This window comes from Artibeus jamaicensis, unplaced genomic scaffold (assembly GCF_021234435.1).
Source record: "Artibeus jamaicensis isolate MK-2021 breed Jamaican fruit bat unplaced genomic scaffold, CSHL_Jam_final contig_465, whole genome shotgun sequence".
NCBI classification, from domain to species: domain Eukaryota; kingdom Metazoa; phylum Chordata; class Mammalia; order Chiroptera; family Phyllostomidae; genus Artibeus; species Artibeus jamaicensis.
The window spans coordinates 35,848,923-35,867,222 of NW_026521843.1; the positions used below are offsets into that span (position 1 = coordinate 35,848,923).

General features: G+C 37.8%; 1 protein-coding gene across 6 annotated transcripts in view; it reads right to left on the minus strand.

Moving 5' to 3' along the window:
* Positions 1 to 926: 926 nt before the first annotated feature.
* The window catches only part of CLHC1 (clathrin heavy chain linker domain containing 1), a 31,903-nt gene continuing 14,529 nt past the window's right edge, over positions 927 to 18,300 (minus strand). For all 6 annotated transcript variants that reach the window (XM_037125771.2, XM_037125769.2, XM_037125774.2 and 3 more), the window contains 5 exons: positions 17,279 to 17,385; positions 13,904 to 14,078; positions 7,118 to 7,320; positions 2,247 to 2,426; positions 927 to 1,227 (listed from right to left, as the gene is read on the minus strand). In XM_037125771.2, coding sequence (XP_036981666.2) covers positions 1,031 to 1,227; positions 2,247 to 2,426; positions 7,118 to 7,320; positions 13,904 to 14,078; positions 17,279 to 17,385 — 862 coding nt within the window. In that variant the 3' untranslated portion in view covers positions 927 to 1,030. The remainder of the gene's footprint in view (positions 1,228 to 2,246; positions 2,427 to 7,117; positions 7,321 to 13,903; positions 14,079 to 17,278; positions 17,386 to 18,300) is intronic.

An 18,300-nucleotide genomic window follows, 5' to 3' on the forward strand; every position in this document is an offset into this window, starting at 1 on the left:
CGACAAACTTTTAGGTGATATCACTGCTCATATCTTACAAAGATTAAAAGATAGTACCAGAACTTGAATACAAGGCTCTCTGATTCCAAGTTATTGTTTTTTCCAGTATAAATAAAAAATACACATTCAATTTAAATATAGGAGAGGAAAGCTTATGCTCTTTACTCTTAGTCTCATTTTTACCATGTTTCATGATCAAGGCCAACATTCAGCTGGGCTGCTCCTGTGGGGCACCAGGGCTGAAAGCTGTTCCGATTAGTTGGGTATCTGCTCTGTTTAACCGGTGCCCATGGCATAGTGATCATTAAGTATTTTGAATACCACACCTGTTCATGACACAGAACTATTGGGTTTTTAATTAAATAATCAGATACTTGAAATCATCCACAACCACTTTTTATGACATATTTTCTGTGCCTACAGATATCTCAGGTCTACTTCTATGCAAAATTTGTCTGGTCCTCTCTTTAGGTAAGAACACGCTAAGATAGACAATTTCTAGAGAAGCCTCACCCTTGCCATTTATATATACCACTCCATGGAGCACATCTTTAAATTAGTAGTAAAAAATTATTATACTCTATGTTTTCACCAGTGAGTCTGACGTTGAAATGACATCTTGTCTTTCTCGCTAAAAGTCACGTTTGTGGCACTTGGTATTTGGGAAATCTGTCTAATAGACAGGACACAATCACACCTTCCTCAGTTCCTGCCCTCAAATTAGATGACCAGAAACAAGCATTATTTACACATTAGCTTATGTCCTTCGATACCTAAACTGAGTTTTATACAAAGTTATATTCTTGGATTTTATCAAGATTCAATATAAGAAATGACCATTTAGAAAAAAGAAGTAATAATATAAATGTCTCAAAAAAAATCAAAATGTCACTATAACAACAGAATCATGATTTACTTCTGAGAGCTTCATACTCTAGATTTATTTATAAGTTAGTTATTCAAAAATCGGTTTGCCCAACCAACTACATAAAATGTTGAAGAAGCTCCCTCAACTGGGTAAGAGACAGAACTACCAAAAAACATGCTCCATTAAGTTGACGGTGTCTTCCTTTTCAGAAATTTCGGTAACTCCAGCCTGAGATCGAAGAACGGACATGATGTCATCACATAATTTGTCAAAGCCGTGCTGTAAACATATCCTTGCCACTTCTTGCCAACTTTCCAGGCAGCAAAATGGATTGTTCATCATAAGATGTTGTATCGCATCTAAGAAAAAAACCACAATATTATACTATGACATTTATTCCTACTGGATAATCCACATGTAGCAACTATTCAAAAAAAGAAAACAATACCACTTCAACTCAGTTACTTTCAAAGCTGATTCCTGTACCCGGGTCCCTTCAATGTAATGGGGAGTGCTTCATCCAGCTCACGGTCACTCCTTCTCCACCTTTTCCATTAACTTTTTCAGGCTTCAGTTTCACCCTCTACCATTTCTCACTCCCCACTCCTCCAATCATCTCCTGCTTGCTAAGGTTAACATGCATTAAAGGCTACGTGGAAAGGAGCTCAGAAAGTGAAGAATGTGGGCTAGAAGGGACCCACAAGAAGTATTCAAAGTGATAAAAAGCAAGGACCTACAACCTAGATTATTCTATCCAGCAAAGCTATCATTTAGAATTGAAGGGCAGATAAAATGCTTCCCAGACAAGGTAAAGCTAAAGGAGTCCATCATTACCAAACCATTATTATATGAAATGTTGAAGGGACTTATTTAAGAAAAAGATCAAACTATGCACATTAAAATGACAATAAATACGTAACTGTCAACAACTGAATGTAAAAAACAAACTAAGCAAATAAGCAGAACAGAAACAGAATCATAATATGGAGATCATTGTGATGGTGGCCAGTGGGGAGGGGTGTCTGGGGGAATGAGGGAAATGTGAAGGAATTAAGAAGTACAAATTGGTAGTTACAGGATAGGCGGCGGGATGTTAAGAGCAAGTATATGAAATGGAGTTGCCAAAGAATTTATATGCATGACCCATGTACATACATAAACAAAGAGGGAAGGATTGCCAGAGGGACTGGGGAGCACTGGGTGGAGGGCAAAAAGGGGGGGAAATTAGGACAACTGTAATAGCATAATCAATAAGAAATAGAAAAAAATAAAATTTCCAGGTCCTCTAAAAATAAAAGATTGAATTAACTCAAACATAATAATCTTGAGCCTTTCCCTAAACAACTCACTACCATTCCTCCCACAACATTTTACGTACCTTTCCCACCTTCATTTACTTCTTGAAGTAGCTTGATGGCAACTTTTTTCATATCAACAGAGAAAAGATGAAGTATAACAAGACCAAAAGATAATAATGGTGGTTTTCCATTCCACTCTTTAGTGAGACACCAAATTAATTCATTGTGGGGACATAACTTTATTAGCTGCATTAGGTCATCTGAAAGCAAAAATGAAAAACTATGTCTCAATATCCTAATATGACACTAGAAACTGAAACCAGCTAGTGTTTATACCTGCTAATCAACACTTCGTTTTCCAGTCCTCCCAAAGCCCTCAATGGATAGCACTTATCCTCAAACTCCCACCCCCCAAAAGTCATGCTCAGCATAGCAAAAACCAAACAAAAGCTACATTTTACAAACAGCACCAGAAAGAAATTTATCAAAGAACTACCATGAAAAGAAATGCGGTACAACAAAAAAGATTAGACTGTCAATCAGGAAATCAGAATTCTCATCAGTGCCCCATCAGTCACTTAATCTTTTAGATCTTAGTTTCTGCATCTTAAAAGTGCAGACAACCTCCAATTCCTAAGGTTCTACATATTCTATGTTATGTTTGACTGTATCTTGTTGCTCATATTTGGGCAAACTTCTGGAGAATATAACATCTTTCTTTCTGTGCCTTGCACAGAAAATGAGCATCAATAATTTTTAAAAAAATATCAAGTATTTAGTGTAGGGGACCAGCTTGTCTTGGTCTGGCAAATGTGACTCAGCTCTGTATGGAAAACCTACAGAAGCGAAGTGGTGGGCAGGAGCCAGACCTCCAACCGAGTTTTCCCGTGGGAATCAGGCCTAGAAAATGCATACAGATTGCTATGGCTTGCTCTTGCTAAAACTCCATCACCCTGGTCTAAAACAACAAATGTGTATTGTCTATCTTCAAGGTAACTTCCAAAGCCTGTATGAGTTTCCCAAGGACAGAGCTAATCAGCTCATCGCCATTCCCCTCTGCATGTTATTTTCATTTCCTTGATTGTACCTAAAATGTAGACAATAACATTCTATGTAATAGATAATAAATCTTTCTTTGATGTAAGACCCCAAGAAAACAATAAAAGCCCGTCTAGATAAGGGTCAGGGCGCTCCCCTCTTGAGAGAGTGGCCGAGGCACCACAGGCCCTCTCCCCTTGAGAGAGTGGCCGTGCTGTTCCCTTTTTCCACACAGGGTTGTTGGCACCTGTGTACTGATTCTCGTCGTAAGCCACAACAGGCGGACTCTGCTAGCCAGGGTCCGCCACAATTTAGAAACTCAAAAATGAATATTTTAAGAAGCCATAGCTAATTTAAGCAACTAGAGGTTGAGCCATATGAAGTTGCCTACATTTGACCATTTTTTACTCTGTAAAAAGCAATTTTATATGGTTTACAATCTATTATTAACCACCGAGGTAATCTAAACCTACAATCATGACTTACATTCTTAAAATGTAAACTTTGTGTTAGTTTTCTACATTTTTTAAAGTAAAAATATTCTTCTTAGACCACAACACAGGTAATTTTCAGAATAATTTCTGAGAGCTTTTCAAGAACTATCATAAACATAATTTGCACTTTGAAAGGTAATACAAAGTAACTCATATTTATTAAACACATACTTATTGTAGTGGGAACTTACACACATTAAATCACTGCATGTAATATTCAGTATAAGTGGGATATTATCATTCTCATATTACAAGTGAGGACACAGGCTCAGCAAAGTTACCTTCCCAGCTTATACGCATGGTGTAAAGTACAACAGTTCATCTGATCCCCAGAGTCCGTGACCTTCCAACCTGTAGCACTGCTTCTCCAAAACGATAAATGTGTGTATGTGCACTGAATGGGTGTATGTACACACACACGTGCACACGCACAAAGAGGGAGAAATGGCAGAAGAGGAAACAAGGAAGAGCAAAACATAATTCTATATCAATGAAGTCAAACAATTAAAAAATTCCCTGGGGAAGAGACAGAAAATTATGATTTGGGTCACGCAAACTATCCCCCACTAAGGTGAAGCTATTTATACAGCACACCCCAGCCTCCAACATTTCCTTTCTCGCTCATCTCTCTTCATTCAATCTGGTATTTGAATCCCCTTCTCTGTGGATTGATTAACCAATATTTACTCAATTATATGCAAGATATGGTCTGTGACTAATCAGACCATATCCTATGACCTTCCCCCACTGCTTATGACACTTCAGAATCTATTTTCTTATTCCTTGGTTTGACATGTTATTAATCATAATTTAGCTCATGAATATTATGTTTTGATAAGACTATAAGGGCCTATATACCAAGTATGGTATTTGTTTAACTCACAATTACCTAGAACAGTGGTTCTCAAAACATGGTCTCAGGTTTATAAGGTCAAAACTACTTTCATGAAAATACTAACTTGTTACTTGACTTTCTGATTGTTATTCTCTCACAAGTGTACAGTGATGTGAGAGACTACAAGGCTACAAGACATGTTATATTACAGCAAAAAGAATATGGGAAGCCAGCAATCTTCTAATAAACCAGACATTACAGGGATTTGCAAGAATATAAAACAATGCCACTTTTTATGAAACTATTTACTGTTGGAAAGTCATTTTCATAAAACATTTCACTTATGATAACATGTAAAGGTTTATTACTATTATTTTAAACAAATAAATTAATATTTAAAATTTTTGTTTTAATTTCTAACAGGATAAATATCAACATATATAACTAACATAAAAGCTCTTTGGAATCTCCAATACTTTTTTCTTTTTATTTTTTAAAAGATTTTATTTATTTATTTTTAGAGAGAGGGGAAGGAGAGACAGAAACATCACCATGTGGTTGCCTCTTGTGCACCCCCTACTGGGGACCTGGCCCACAGTCCAGGCATGTGCCCTGACTGGGAATCAACCCAGTGACCCTTTGGTTCGCAGGCCAGCATTCAATGCACTGAGCCATACCAGCCAGGGCTCCAATACTTTTTAAAAGTGTGAAGGGGACCTACGACCAGAAAGCTTGAGAGCATCATATCAGGTCTAGGACAACCCAGTTTCCACATAGATACATTTATTTGCTTCATGATAATGGAAAATGGAACAAACAAATCATTTCAGGCTTTATTTTAGAAATTATTAGAAGGGAAAATACAAAACAATTCTTTACTTCTAAAACAGATACTCTATTAGATTTATGCTTTCAGAACAAAAGACTTTTCTAAGATTTTACTGCTTTTTAAAAAAAAAAAATGGTAAATGTAGGCCCTGGCCAGGTAGCTAAGCTGGCGAGAGTGTTGTCTCACTCTGAGGCTGTGGGCTCCATCCCTAATCAGGGCACATTAAAAAATCAACCAATGAATGCATAAATAAGTGGAAAAACAAACTGAAGTTTCTCTCTCTGTCTTTCAAATCAATTTTAAAAACTGTAAATGTAAAGCCTATTAATAGTCTAAATTTGAAAGAGAACACTTTTCTCTGAAAACAGAAAGTATTAGTGAAATATATCTCTCCTGTGAAATAAAGCTTCTCCTGAGGCCTTGAAAAGATGATGCCTTGGAAAGCTGTGGTTGTTTCTCATTAAAAATAAATTAGTAAAGTAATTTGTCAGACTGTGTTTCTATGTTTTAAGCTTAGTTTTTCTCAGGTTTTATTATTTCCATCTTATCATGTTATACTAAAAAATTCTGCAGATGAATATCAAGGTTATAATTATATAGGAGTGTTATTACTTCTTAATTATTACAATATACATTTAGTTAAAGTTTAATGCACATTTACAGAAACAGAATAATCATGTTCCAAGAGTAATTAAAACCTATATTCCATGTCTAAACCCTAAAATAATTCTCACCTATAGAAAAGTAATAATGCAAAAATTGAATCTGTATACTTAGATAATAAAATATATAATTTGAAAGTGTATATAAAATGAATATTGAGTAGTTCCTATTATGCCAGATTGTTCTTTTATTGTATGCATTTAGTCAGATTACTTATCTCTCTGCGCCTTAGCCTCTCTAATCTATAAATTTGGGATTATAATAAAACCTACTTCACAATTAACATAAGGGTTAAGTGAGATAAGGCATGTAAAAAGCTGAACTATTAGCTATTATCGTAACAGTATCAGGCATGCTGTTACATAGTGAATGAAGAGTTACATAGTAACTGTAATAAGAAGATCCTAAGTAAAAGTCAATTTATTGTTTGAAAATGATCAGATTCAACAGCCATAAAATATCTTTTTTCCTAAAAAAATGTGACCTAAAAGTGCTATGTTTTGTCTCATTTTGCAACTTGTTACAACTCGGGTACACAGCCCATACACTGGGACTGGCAAAGGCCCGGGATGTGGGGAGGGGCCGGGACTGCCTGCACACTGACGTTACTGCTGAACTGGGTTTGTACTGAGATCAGATGATTCGACTAGGGTCACCCTGAAAGGTCCACAATTCTCCCAGATCACTGCCCAGTTGCAACCTAGGTGTTTCAAATTTTGAAATGAATTTTATTTCATGAATTCTTCACTTCAAATGCATAAATCATAATTCAGAACATTACACATGACTTAAATCCTTTAAGTAGCATGGTATATCAGCAAAATTTATCTTTAAAAATGTATATTTTAGGACCATCCTGTTTATTAAATGTTTATGTACTGAGAAAATATATAATGTATTTGAATGTCAAGCATGAAGGTCAATCAGCTTCAGCTTAACTGTTTTCCTGAATATTACAAAAAAAATGTACTTATCAGTATATGTAAAACAGATTTTATAATGTAAAGCCAAAATATTGCCCACTAACATGGGTGATCAAACAATTAAATCCAGAATTTGAATGTACTCACGTAAGTAGGCATTGTTACTTACCAGAAGTAAAGTCCTTTAATTGCTGTATATACTGCATGGCCTCATGGATCTGACCCTGTTTACACAGGCAAAGTACAGCTTTGTTGTGCACGCTACATTCATTGTAGATAATCTGAGCTAAAGCCAAGCACTTGGCCTTGTTGTGAGTATTCTGCTCCCCATAAGCACAAATCACATCCCCAGCCTCCTCAGAAAATGTGAGCCTAGAGCAAGGAGATCGATAAGACACATATTTGAGAGTTCTTGATGACAGGACGAAAATGAAGTATAGTCATTCCTCAGTACTCATTGGCTTCGGAGCTTATCAAACCCTGTACTCCTTGCATTTTGAGGAGAAAAAAAATGTTTTAGCCCTTGGTGCTTGCTCAGGACTCATCACACAAGCTAGAACTTGTATGAGTCACCAAGCTGCCCCGCATGAGAAAATGCTGATCCTTCAGTACTCATTGGTTTCAGCACTTATCACAAGTTCCAGAATGAATTAATGATGAAGACCAAGGTACCACTGTATCTGAGAATTCAGTATGGTAGAATCACACTGGACTTTCTATGGTCTTCAAGAATTCCAAGTTAGTAGGAAATTAATATAGAAGAAATTAAATGCATCTAAAATTTAACAGCAAGAACAAAAACAATCAGCATGTATTCCTTTGGGGGAAGACATTTTGGTGAGATTAAGATCAAGTTTCTTTTTTTTGATAAACATTTTTATTATTTCTTAAAATTATATTTTTATTATGCTATTACTCTTGTCCCAATTTTTCCCCTTTTGTCCCCCTCCACTCAGCCTCCCACTCCCTCAGGCAATCCCCACACCTTTGGTCCTTGTCCATGAGTCATGCACACATGTTCTTTGGCTACTCTATTTTCTATGTTGCACTTTACATTCCCATGACTATTCTGTAATTACCAATTGGTACTGCTTTTAAAAAAATGTTTATTTATTTAGACAGTGAGGAAGGGAGGGAGAAAGAGAGAGAAACATCAATGTGTCGTTTCCTTTCATGCATCCCTTACTGGGGACCTGGCCTTAGACTGGGAATCGACCAGTGAGTGACCCTTTGGTTCACAGGCTGCCACTCAGTCCACTGAATCACACCAGTCAGGGCCCAATGGGTACTTCTTAATGTCTTCACCCTTTTTGCCCATCCACTGCATCCCCCCCCCATCTGGCAATGATCAAAACATTCTTAGCATCTATGATTCTGTTTCTGTTCTGCTTATTTATTTTGTTTTTCAGATTCAATTGTTGATAGATATGTATTTATTGCCATTTTATTGTTCATACTTTTTATTTTCTTCTTCATAAATTAGACCATTTAACATTTCACGTAACACTAGTTTGGGGGTGATGTTCTCCTTACGCTTTTCTTATCTGGGAAGCTCTTTATCTGTCCTTTGATTCTAAATGTCAGCTCTGCTGAGTAATCTTGGTCGTACATCCTTGCTTCTCATCACTTTGAATACTTCTTGCCAGTCCCTTTTAGACTGCAATGTTTCTTTTGAGAAATCAGCTGACAGTCTTATGGGTAGGTAACTAACTGCTTTTCTCTTGCTGCTTTTAAGATTCTCTCTTTGTCTTTAACCTTTGGCATTTTAATTATGATGTGTCTTGGTGTGGGCTTCTTCAGGTTGTTTGGGACTCTCTGCACTTCCTGAACTTGTATTTGTATTTCCTTCACCAAATTTGGGAAGTTTTCTGTCATTATTTTTTCAAATAGATTTCCCATTTCTTGCTCTGTCCCTTCTCCTTCTGGCACCCCCAGGACATGAATATTGGAGCACTTGAAGTTGTCCCAGTGGCTCCTATACTATTCTCATTTTTTTGGATTCTTTTTTCTTCTTGCTGTTCTCAATGGGTGTTTTTTGTCTTCTTATATTTCAAATCACTGATTTGACTCTTTGCTTCAAGGGAGAGAGGCTGAGAATAAAGAATGTGAATTGTTTTGAATATTCTATTATATCATCTCAGAATCCTTAAAAGCAGTAGTATTTTCCCAATTTATGCCCTGACCAGGGATCAAACCCACAACCTTGGCATAGCTGGACAGTGCTCTAACTAACTGAACTACCCTGCCAGAGCAAAAATTTATACTTTTGTTAATTTTTATTTTTTAATTTTTGATTTTTTTAAGAGAGAGGAGAAGGGAGGGAAAAAGAGGGGGAGAAACATTGATCAGTTGCCTTCCATATGCATACAGACTTGGGACTGAAACTGTACCCTAGGCATGTGCCCTGACCAGAATCTGAACATGCTTGGTTTGTGGGCCAAGTGCCCATTTGAACCTTTCGGTTTGTGGGAAGACACCCAACCAGGTGAGCCACACTGACCTGGGCAAGAATTTATATTCTTACAACTAAGAGGTAGAATAGATCAAGAACCATCAGTATATGTAAGGAAATTAAACTTATCTGAGGTAGCTTTGCACTTCATAACAGGTGTTGGTAGTGAGCACTAACTTTCTGATAATGTTCTCACATTTGAACATTACCAGTGCTCCCCAGCAAGTTCTTTTCGTAGAGGGCACAGAGTCTAACTAGGCAGAGAAATAAGGGAGGCAGAGTAAAAAGAAGGGTACACACAGAAGAAGTTTCCTAGAACAGAATTATGTGACGGCCCAGTAACTGAGGGCAGTACAGAGGTGGTGGGAGGCAGACCCCTGGCACTGGTAAACGGTAGTGCCATCCATCCAGAAGAGCTTCAGGACTACCCAGAGTCCTGCAGGGAAAGAGGTGCGTTTGGAATAGGTGGCAGCAGTCAGCAGTATGCAGATCAGCATTTTTATGTTTGGAACATTTCTAAGTCATGACTTTGTTATTTAGGAAGTGCTTACATTAGTCCATCCACCTCCCTTATGATATACTTTTTAATTTTTTTAATTTTTAATTCATTTTTTTAGAGAGAGGGTAAGGGAGAGAGAAAGACAGGGAGAGAAGCGTACATGTGTGAGAGAAAATATCCATGCAGACCCCCAACTGGGCACTTGGCCCACAAACCAAGTGTGTACCTGACTGGGATTTGAGCCTGTGACCTTTCAGTTTGCACGCTAGCACTCAATCCACTGAACCACACCAGTCAGGGTGAATACACTTTTTAAAGATGATAACTATAACTCTCTGATATGTACCGTATGTCCCCATGCATTCAGAGTTAAGGAAGCATAACCCTTAGGCTGCAAAACAAGCAGGCCATGACTACTAGAGTGATGACAGGGATGCCTTTCTTCATTCTGCCTTCCAATACTCACAGCCCAAACCACGTGCACAGAGACCCAGCAAAAGCTGGTATCTCCCCCCATGTTGATCTTCATAAGCTGGTAATGCTGTTTTGCTGCCTCACCCAGGTCTCCTCTACTAGACCAGTGCCTTCTCCAATTGACTACAGATACTTTACAGATGCCCCTTTTCTGAAGAATCGCTCTCAGTTCACTGGAGCCAACTCGCCCAGAAGATCATGCTTATCTCTCAGTCCCACAGTGGTCTAGAGCTGATGGCTAACCAGTAAGGGTACAAAGGGCCAATCCCATAACCAAGGGGAAACAGCTCTGCGGTATGGTTTATGCTCCATGGCCCCTCTCCCTTTAATACTGGCTAACACTAGACATGCCTGAGTTCATGTCCTTGCTTGGCTCTTTCCCCTTTTCTATCCTACCTACTGCTTCCCTTACAAAATTCCCCAAGGAGTGGTCTATCAGTAAATGACATGTACCAACATCCAAATATCATGCTCTCTTGAGGGGAACAGGGAGCCTGAGTGCCAAACATACTCCTCTCTGCCCTGTTACATAGAAACAGTCCTGCCTTCTCATGATAATCAAAGTCAATCAGGACCCCCAGACTCACAGAGCCTAACGTGGGCATGGGAAGCACAAACTCCCTGTGATGTTTAATTTTATGTGTCAACTGCACTGGGTTGAGGAGTGCCCAGATATTTGGTCAAATATTATTCTGAGTGTGTTTGGGATGATGTATTTGGATGAAAGTAACATTTGAATTGGTATACCGAGTAAAGAAAACAGCCCTCCTGAATATGGGTGGCAATCAGTTGAAGGCCTGAATAGCAGAGAAAGGCCAGTCCTCCCTCAAATAAGAGAAAACTCCTCCAGTCTGGCTACTTCAGCTGGGACATCAGTCTTTCCCAGCCTTTGGACTCAAACAGAAGCATTGGCTCTTCTCAGGTCCTGAGCCTGCTGGCTTAGGGACTGGAATGTACACCATCGGCTCTGTTAGATCTCTAGCTTGCTGACTGCAAAACTTGGAACTTCTCAGCTTCCATAATTTCATGAGCAAATTTCTTATACTATACGTACAGGAAATATACATATCCTATTGAATCTGTTTCTCTAGAGAACAGATTCACTCTGACTGATACACTCTCTAATACACTCTCTGATACACTGACTAATACACTCTCTAACTGGGCTTCTACTAGTGAGTTGAGCACAGTCACTCTTTACTTTTCAGACCCAAGTATTCTACCTTTGGGGATACAGCATTATATAATGGTCACTGGTTTAAAGAGTACACTTCATCCTGAAGGATATTACTCCACCTTGACTACCACCTGAACCATCCATGAACCAAGTTTCATTTTTTTATGCCACTATCTGCTGGTCTTAGGTAACCCCACGAGGCCACAGGTGAGAGCTGTGCAGGAGGTGTCAGTCCTTCAGTGGCAGTTGGCGTAGGTTCTGGGCCACCTAGTCGTGAAGCTTACCTATATGCTCTAAACCTGCTTGAACTTGGTCTTGGCTGTACCTGCTTTTGAATGGGCTCTTGTGAGCCTACCTGACCTTATGACTTGGTGAGTCTGTCAGAACCCAGTTCATGATGAGCAGCTCTAGTTGCAGTCATTGATGTTCTGTGGATAAACACTCCAATTTCAGCAGGACCCAATAGTTGACTTTTGAATGGTATATAGTTGTCTGTTACAGGAAGCAGGTGACCTACGGGGATATCTGTGAGTAGTCCCATGCCAAATGAAAACTGCAGGTGGGTAAACCAATAACCATGTTTGATAAAGGCATGGTTACCAAAATCAACCCACCAGACAAACCATCAAGACCAACAGAAGGAAGTGCAAGGGTGAAAAGAATCTAAAATGGGTAATAGAGGAGAAAGATGATGAATACTAATTAACACTGATGACTCTCAAAGCAATCATAAGTGCAAGAAGTCAGACCAAGAAGAGTAAAAGAATACATAAGGTATGAGTTTATTTATATAAAATTCTAGAAAAAGCAAACTAATCTACTCAACTAATTCTAGAAAGCAGATCAGTGGTTACCTGGAGATGGGGAGGAGTGCAAAATGAGGGGGTGGAAGGAAGGAAGAGGCATTATAAAGAGACACAAGGAAACATTTGAAGGTCATGTTATCATCTTGACTGTGATGATGATTTCATGGGCATATACATAGGTCAAAACCTGTCAAACTGTACACTTTAAACTCATGCAGTTTATTATATGTCAATTATATCTCCATAATGCTGTTTTTAAAAAAAACTCATCAAATTGTACACTTTAAATATGTATAGGCTATTGTATGTAAATTATATCTTAATAAAGTTGTAAAAAACAAATTACAGCTATAGAACCAATTATAATGACAAGGGTTATATAATTCATCCCACTAACCCTCCTCTTTGGTCCCGACCAGGGACCAAACTTGCAACCTAAGCATGTGCCCTCACAGGGAATCAAACCGGGCACCTTTCACCTTGTGGATGACAGCCAACCAACTGAGCGACATCAGTTAGGGCAAGCTTCTTTAAGCTTCCCCTAGAATTATGACCACAGAATCCTAGAAAAGTTGTGTCTGGATGGAGTGACCTTACTGTGAGAAGCAAACAGATCCGTGTTATGCAAATAGACATCTGATGTAGATGCTGTTTTCCTGTTGTGCCCAAGCCCTCTTTACTGGGACAGTGTACTCATCCTCAACTGCTCTGAGAACTGACTGACAGTGGCTCACAGGTCCCTCCCTTCCAGTGAATTGTCCTTGCTTGGTGAGAGCCACCATGCCCGTGAAGTTAAGTGCTCCCACTCCATCTGGGCAGCCAACAGCCCCTGAATGACTGATAAAGAGGTATAAACTGCCAGCCCCTTGCCTCAAGGTGAACTAGCTCTGCGGTGTGGTTCACACTCTGGAGTCACCCCTCTATAAATAAGGCCAAGGGTAGAACATGCCTGAGATCATATCCTTGCTTGGCTCTTCCCCTTCCCTGTTCTGCTTCACTTACACATTTTCTTTGAAGGCCTCCCTCTATCAATCATGTGCACCCAAATTCCTGCTTCAGGCTTTGGTTCCAGGGAACCCAACCTAAGGGAACCCTGGTACTAATTTGTCAACCTGTACTGAGACCCAGCTCCAAGAAGCCTCCTCCTGCCTGTCCTCTCTGGTTTGTATGTTCTCCTAAATGCTGCCTTGATCCATGTTCCTCCTGCTTATAAATTTTCTCCTCGGTTTACCCTTTACATGTACCCACAGCCTATCTGGAAGCTGAATCCTGCCTTATTCCTCTAAGCAGCGTGATACTAATCAATCCTTTTCTATCCTTACTGATCAACTTCCATCCATCAGTAAGTGGTTATGTATCATCTTATAAACTGTTATGAGTCAACTCCTGATCATTTGTGACTAAGCCCAGTACAAACACTTTCTAATTGTAATAGAGACCTGAAATAAATGCTCAAATAATGTATTGATAAGAAAAACCATTAAATTTTTAAGAACAATTTCCTTAACCAAATATCAAAATTAAGTTAAAAGTTTAATTTTGCTTACCTTTCCTGAGTGACCCAATTGATAACTAAATCTAGACGTTTCTCAGACAGTCCACATTTGACTCCTTCCAGAGTAAGTTCTGCATTAACAGGACGTCTATGAGCATGACTTGTGCTGAAGACAGCCTCAAAAAATAAGAGTAATGGAGAAGGCTTTCCTCTAATTTTTCCAACAGCTACACAGAAAAGAACAGTTTTTATGTCAAGTACTTTAAGTAATAGTTTGCTTTTTCTTACTTCATATTACTTTCATCTTCTTGCATTTTCTAAAAAAATTAATCTAAAAGTACATATTTGTAATTTTTAACTAATGCTTATGTATTAAACTTTATATTTTGGAATAATGACTAAACCTTACGTGCTACATGAAAGACAAGTCAGAGATTGGAGTGATGTGTCTATAAGCTCAGGATACCAAAAAATGCTGACAGCCACCGAGAAGCTAGGAGAGAAGCGTGGAGTGGAATCTCCCTCAGAGCCTCTGGAAGGAACTTGAAAAAGCGGAAGGAATGTACCACCGGCAGGCCTGTACTATAGGAAATGCTGAAGGGAGTCTTTCAAGCAGAAAGAAAATGACACCAGATAGAAATACAAATTTACACAAAGGAATGAAGATCAAAAAATGGTGTATGCTACCAATATAAAATTTAGAAATATTCTGTTTTTATATATCATGTGATATGTGAAAAATTAAAGACTTATCTATAAACCCTAAAGCAACAACCAAATAAATCGACAAAAAGTTACAGCTTATAAATCAACAAAAGAGAAAAAATGGAATCATAAAAATTAAACTAATCCAAAAGAAGGCAAAAAAGAGAAAAAGTAACAAAGAAGAGTTGAGGAAAATACAAAGCAAATAAAAATCAACAACGTCATAATCATTAAATATAAGTGATCTAAAATTGCATTTTCAGACTGTATAAAAAAGTAGGATCCAGTATGTTAGCTAGAACACACTGACTTTAAACAAAGACACAAATAGATTAAAAGTATAAAAAATATACTACACTAATATTAATCAAAAGAAAGATAGAGGGACACTTCCAATCTCAAAACTTACTACAAAGCTATTGTAATCAAGACAGTATGATACTGGCATAGGATTAAAAATCTAGAGAAACAGAATAGAATGAACCCTGATCAACTGATTGTTTTACAAGGAGCCATAAGATTCAATGGGTAAAGGCAAGTCTTTTTCTTAACAAATGGTGCTGGGGAAACTAGATCCCCACATGCAAAGGAACACATGTGGACCCCTACCTGACACCACGCATGACCACTAACTCAAAGTAGATCACAGACCTAAATCTCTAAAACTCTTAGAAGAGTACACAGGATCTTAAGTTAGACAGAGTTCTTTGACACAACAGCTAAAGAACAGCCATAAAAGAACAGAATGATAAAGCCCTGGCTGGTATAGCTCAGTGGATTGAGCACGGGCCTGCGAACCAAAAGATTGTGGTTTGATTCCCTATCAAGGCACATGCCTGGGTTACAGGCCAGTTCCCAGCAGGGGATGCGTCAGAAGCAACCATACATTGATATTTCTCTCCTTCTCTCCTTCCCTTCCCTTCTAAAGATAAATAAGTAAAATAAAATAAAAATCTTGATTAACAAATTAAAAAAAAAGAACAGAATGACAAACTGAATTTCATGAAGTTTAAAAATTTTTGTGCTTCAAAAAACAGCATCAAGAAAGTGAAAAGATAATTCAATAGACTGAAAGAAAATATTTGAATATCATCTACCTGATAAGAGATTTTTATCCAGAACACAGAAAGAACTCTTGCAACTCATTAATAAAAAACATAAATACTACAACTTTTAAACGAGCAAAGAAAAGAAATATCTCCAAAGGAGTCATACAAATGGCCAATAGATCCTTGAAAGGACGCTCCACCTCGTTAGTCATCAGGGGCATGGAAATCGAAACTCCGAGATACCACATCACACAGATTAATGAGTGCTGATAAAAACCTGAAGAAACTGGAACCCATATGCACTGATGGTGGGAATGGAAAGCAGTACAAACAGCTTAGCAGTTCCTCAAGGTAGTAACACGCAGTTAACACGTAACCCAGCAATTCCACTCCCAAGGATCTAACCAAGAGAAATAAAACATATGTCCACACAAAAACTTGTGTGCCAATGTTCACAGGTGCATTCTACAAAATAGCCAAAAAGTGGAAACAGCCCAAATGACCACCAACTGATGGATAAACTATGACACATACCACGTGCTATATATAAAAATTAACTCAAATTGCATCACAGACCTAAAAGTAAACCTAAAACTATAAAAGCCTTATAAAAATTTAGGAGAAATATCTCTGCAGATTAGGCACAGATTTCTTAGGTGCAACACCAATGTCACGATTCATAAAAAAAAAACTCTCAAATTAGACTTCAACAAAATCAAAAATTTCTAACCTTAATAAAGATACTGTTAAAAGAATGAAAAGACATGCCACAAATTAAGAGAAAATATTTGTAAATCATTTATCTGATAAAGAACTTATGTCATACAATGGAATACCACTCATAAATTAAAAGAGTAAACTATTGATAAGTACAACAACATGGATGAATTTCAAAATAATCATGCTGAGTTTAAGAAGTTAGTCACAAAAGAATACCTACTATATAATCCTATTTGTATAAAATACTAGCAAATGCAGAGCAGACTAGCAGATGCTTAGGGACCAGAGGGGAAGCTGCGGGAGAGGACGGTGGGTGGAGCGAGAAGTAGAGGCGAGAGGGGTCCTTGAGGGGAATGAGGGAAATTTGGGGTGATACACATGCCTAAACCTACCAAACTGTATACTTTCAATAGGTATAATTTGTTGAATGTATATCAACTTCCAACAACAAAGCTATTTTTACAAGGAAGTGGAAGAGTGAGCACAGGGAGGGAAAGGAGGGTCCGGGGGTAAACGGATGGAGACTTGACTTGGGGCGGTGAACACACAATACACTGTACAGATGCCATATTAGAGAACTGTACACCTGAAACCTGTATAATTTCGTTAACCAGCACTGCCTCAATAAATTCAATAAAAAAAAAATTAATAGTAAAAAAAATAAAAGGAACTGGAACAAATTTGACAAAATACTAATATTTATTAAATCTTGATAGTTGTACATGGCTGTTATGTTTCTCCATACTTTTCTGTATATGTAAAATATCTCATAATTTAACTTAGATAACCTAATCAAACTTTTAATATTATAGCTAAGGAAACTAAGGAAATGGTAGAGATGAGACTGGAGCTGAGATCTTTAGTCTCCCAGTTCAGTATTCTTCCCATTGTACCACAGGGAAAAAGTAAAATTTGCATACATATATAAGGTGCTGAGAGGATTCTATGCTTACCCTTAAATTTTTCCACTGTCCCAATGTTCTGAAGAATTCTTCTAGGACTTCTTGCTGCAAAACAAATTGCCTTCTCATATTCACCAAGTGAGATTAATTCGTTGAACCTACAGTTGGTTGTATTTCATTATACATGATAAAAAGTATACAAAAAAGAAAACAGATTAGAAATGCCTGATACAGACTAAACATAGTGGCATAGTAATATAGACAAGGAAATCTAATAAATTATAATTAGATTCATTCACTCTGTAAGATGTTTTTTCACTTTTTCCCCTAGTATTGTCACTCTTCTAACCTTAGAATAAAACTCTCACCTACCAGCTGACTTTGAACCTGATCCTGTACTTTATTCCTCTCGTATTTATAACAAGCCTTAGAAAATGGGCAGCATTTGAGGTGAACTACAATGAGCTCAGATTTTTTCTCCCATGTCATCTCTGGATAAAAGGTGGAGTCAGGGAAAAGAAGGGCAAACTGCTCAGAAGCTCACCTAGGGGAAATATTGCAATAATGGAACACAAAGACTGCCAAGTTGAAAAATCAAGAGGTCTCCTTGGTATTCAGAAGCCTGTGCTGCTCTGCCAGGCATCAGAATCCCAATTAAATATGAGACTAGCACAAGAAAAAAAGAGAACAGTTCAAATAACTTAAGCTTCTACTCCTTTTCCTCAGGCAGAATGTCTTCAAATCAGCCCTTACCTTACCATCAATAAACCTATGGCAAACATGATTTACACAGTGTTGCAAATAAATGTGAAACCCCAGAGGAGAAAAACACCAAAATACATAAAACTTTTAACCTCATAAAATACCTTTTGGTGTTTTATATTAAAACACCAAAGTAATATTATGCAAAATACATAAAACTTTTAACCTCAAAAACCCCGAGGGTTTTCTCTCATATCTAAAGCTGGGAGACTCAGAGAGGAATACTGTGTAAGGAAATAACACAGGTTTTGGTGTCTCCCAAAATAATTCTCACTCCTTATTTATACAATACCAACATGCAAATAAACAGT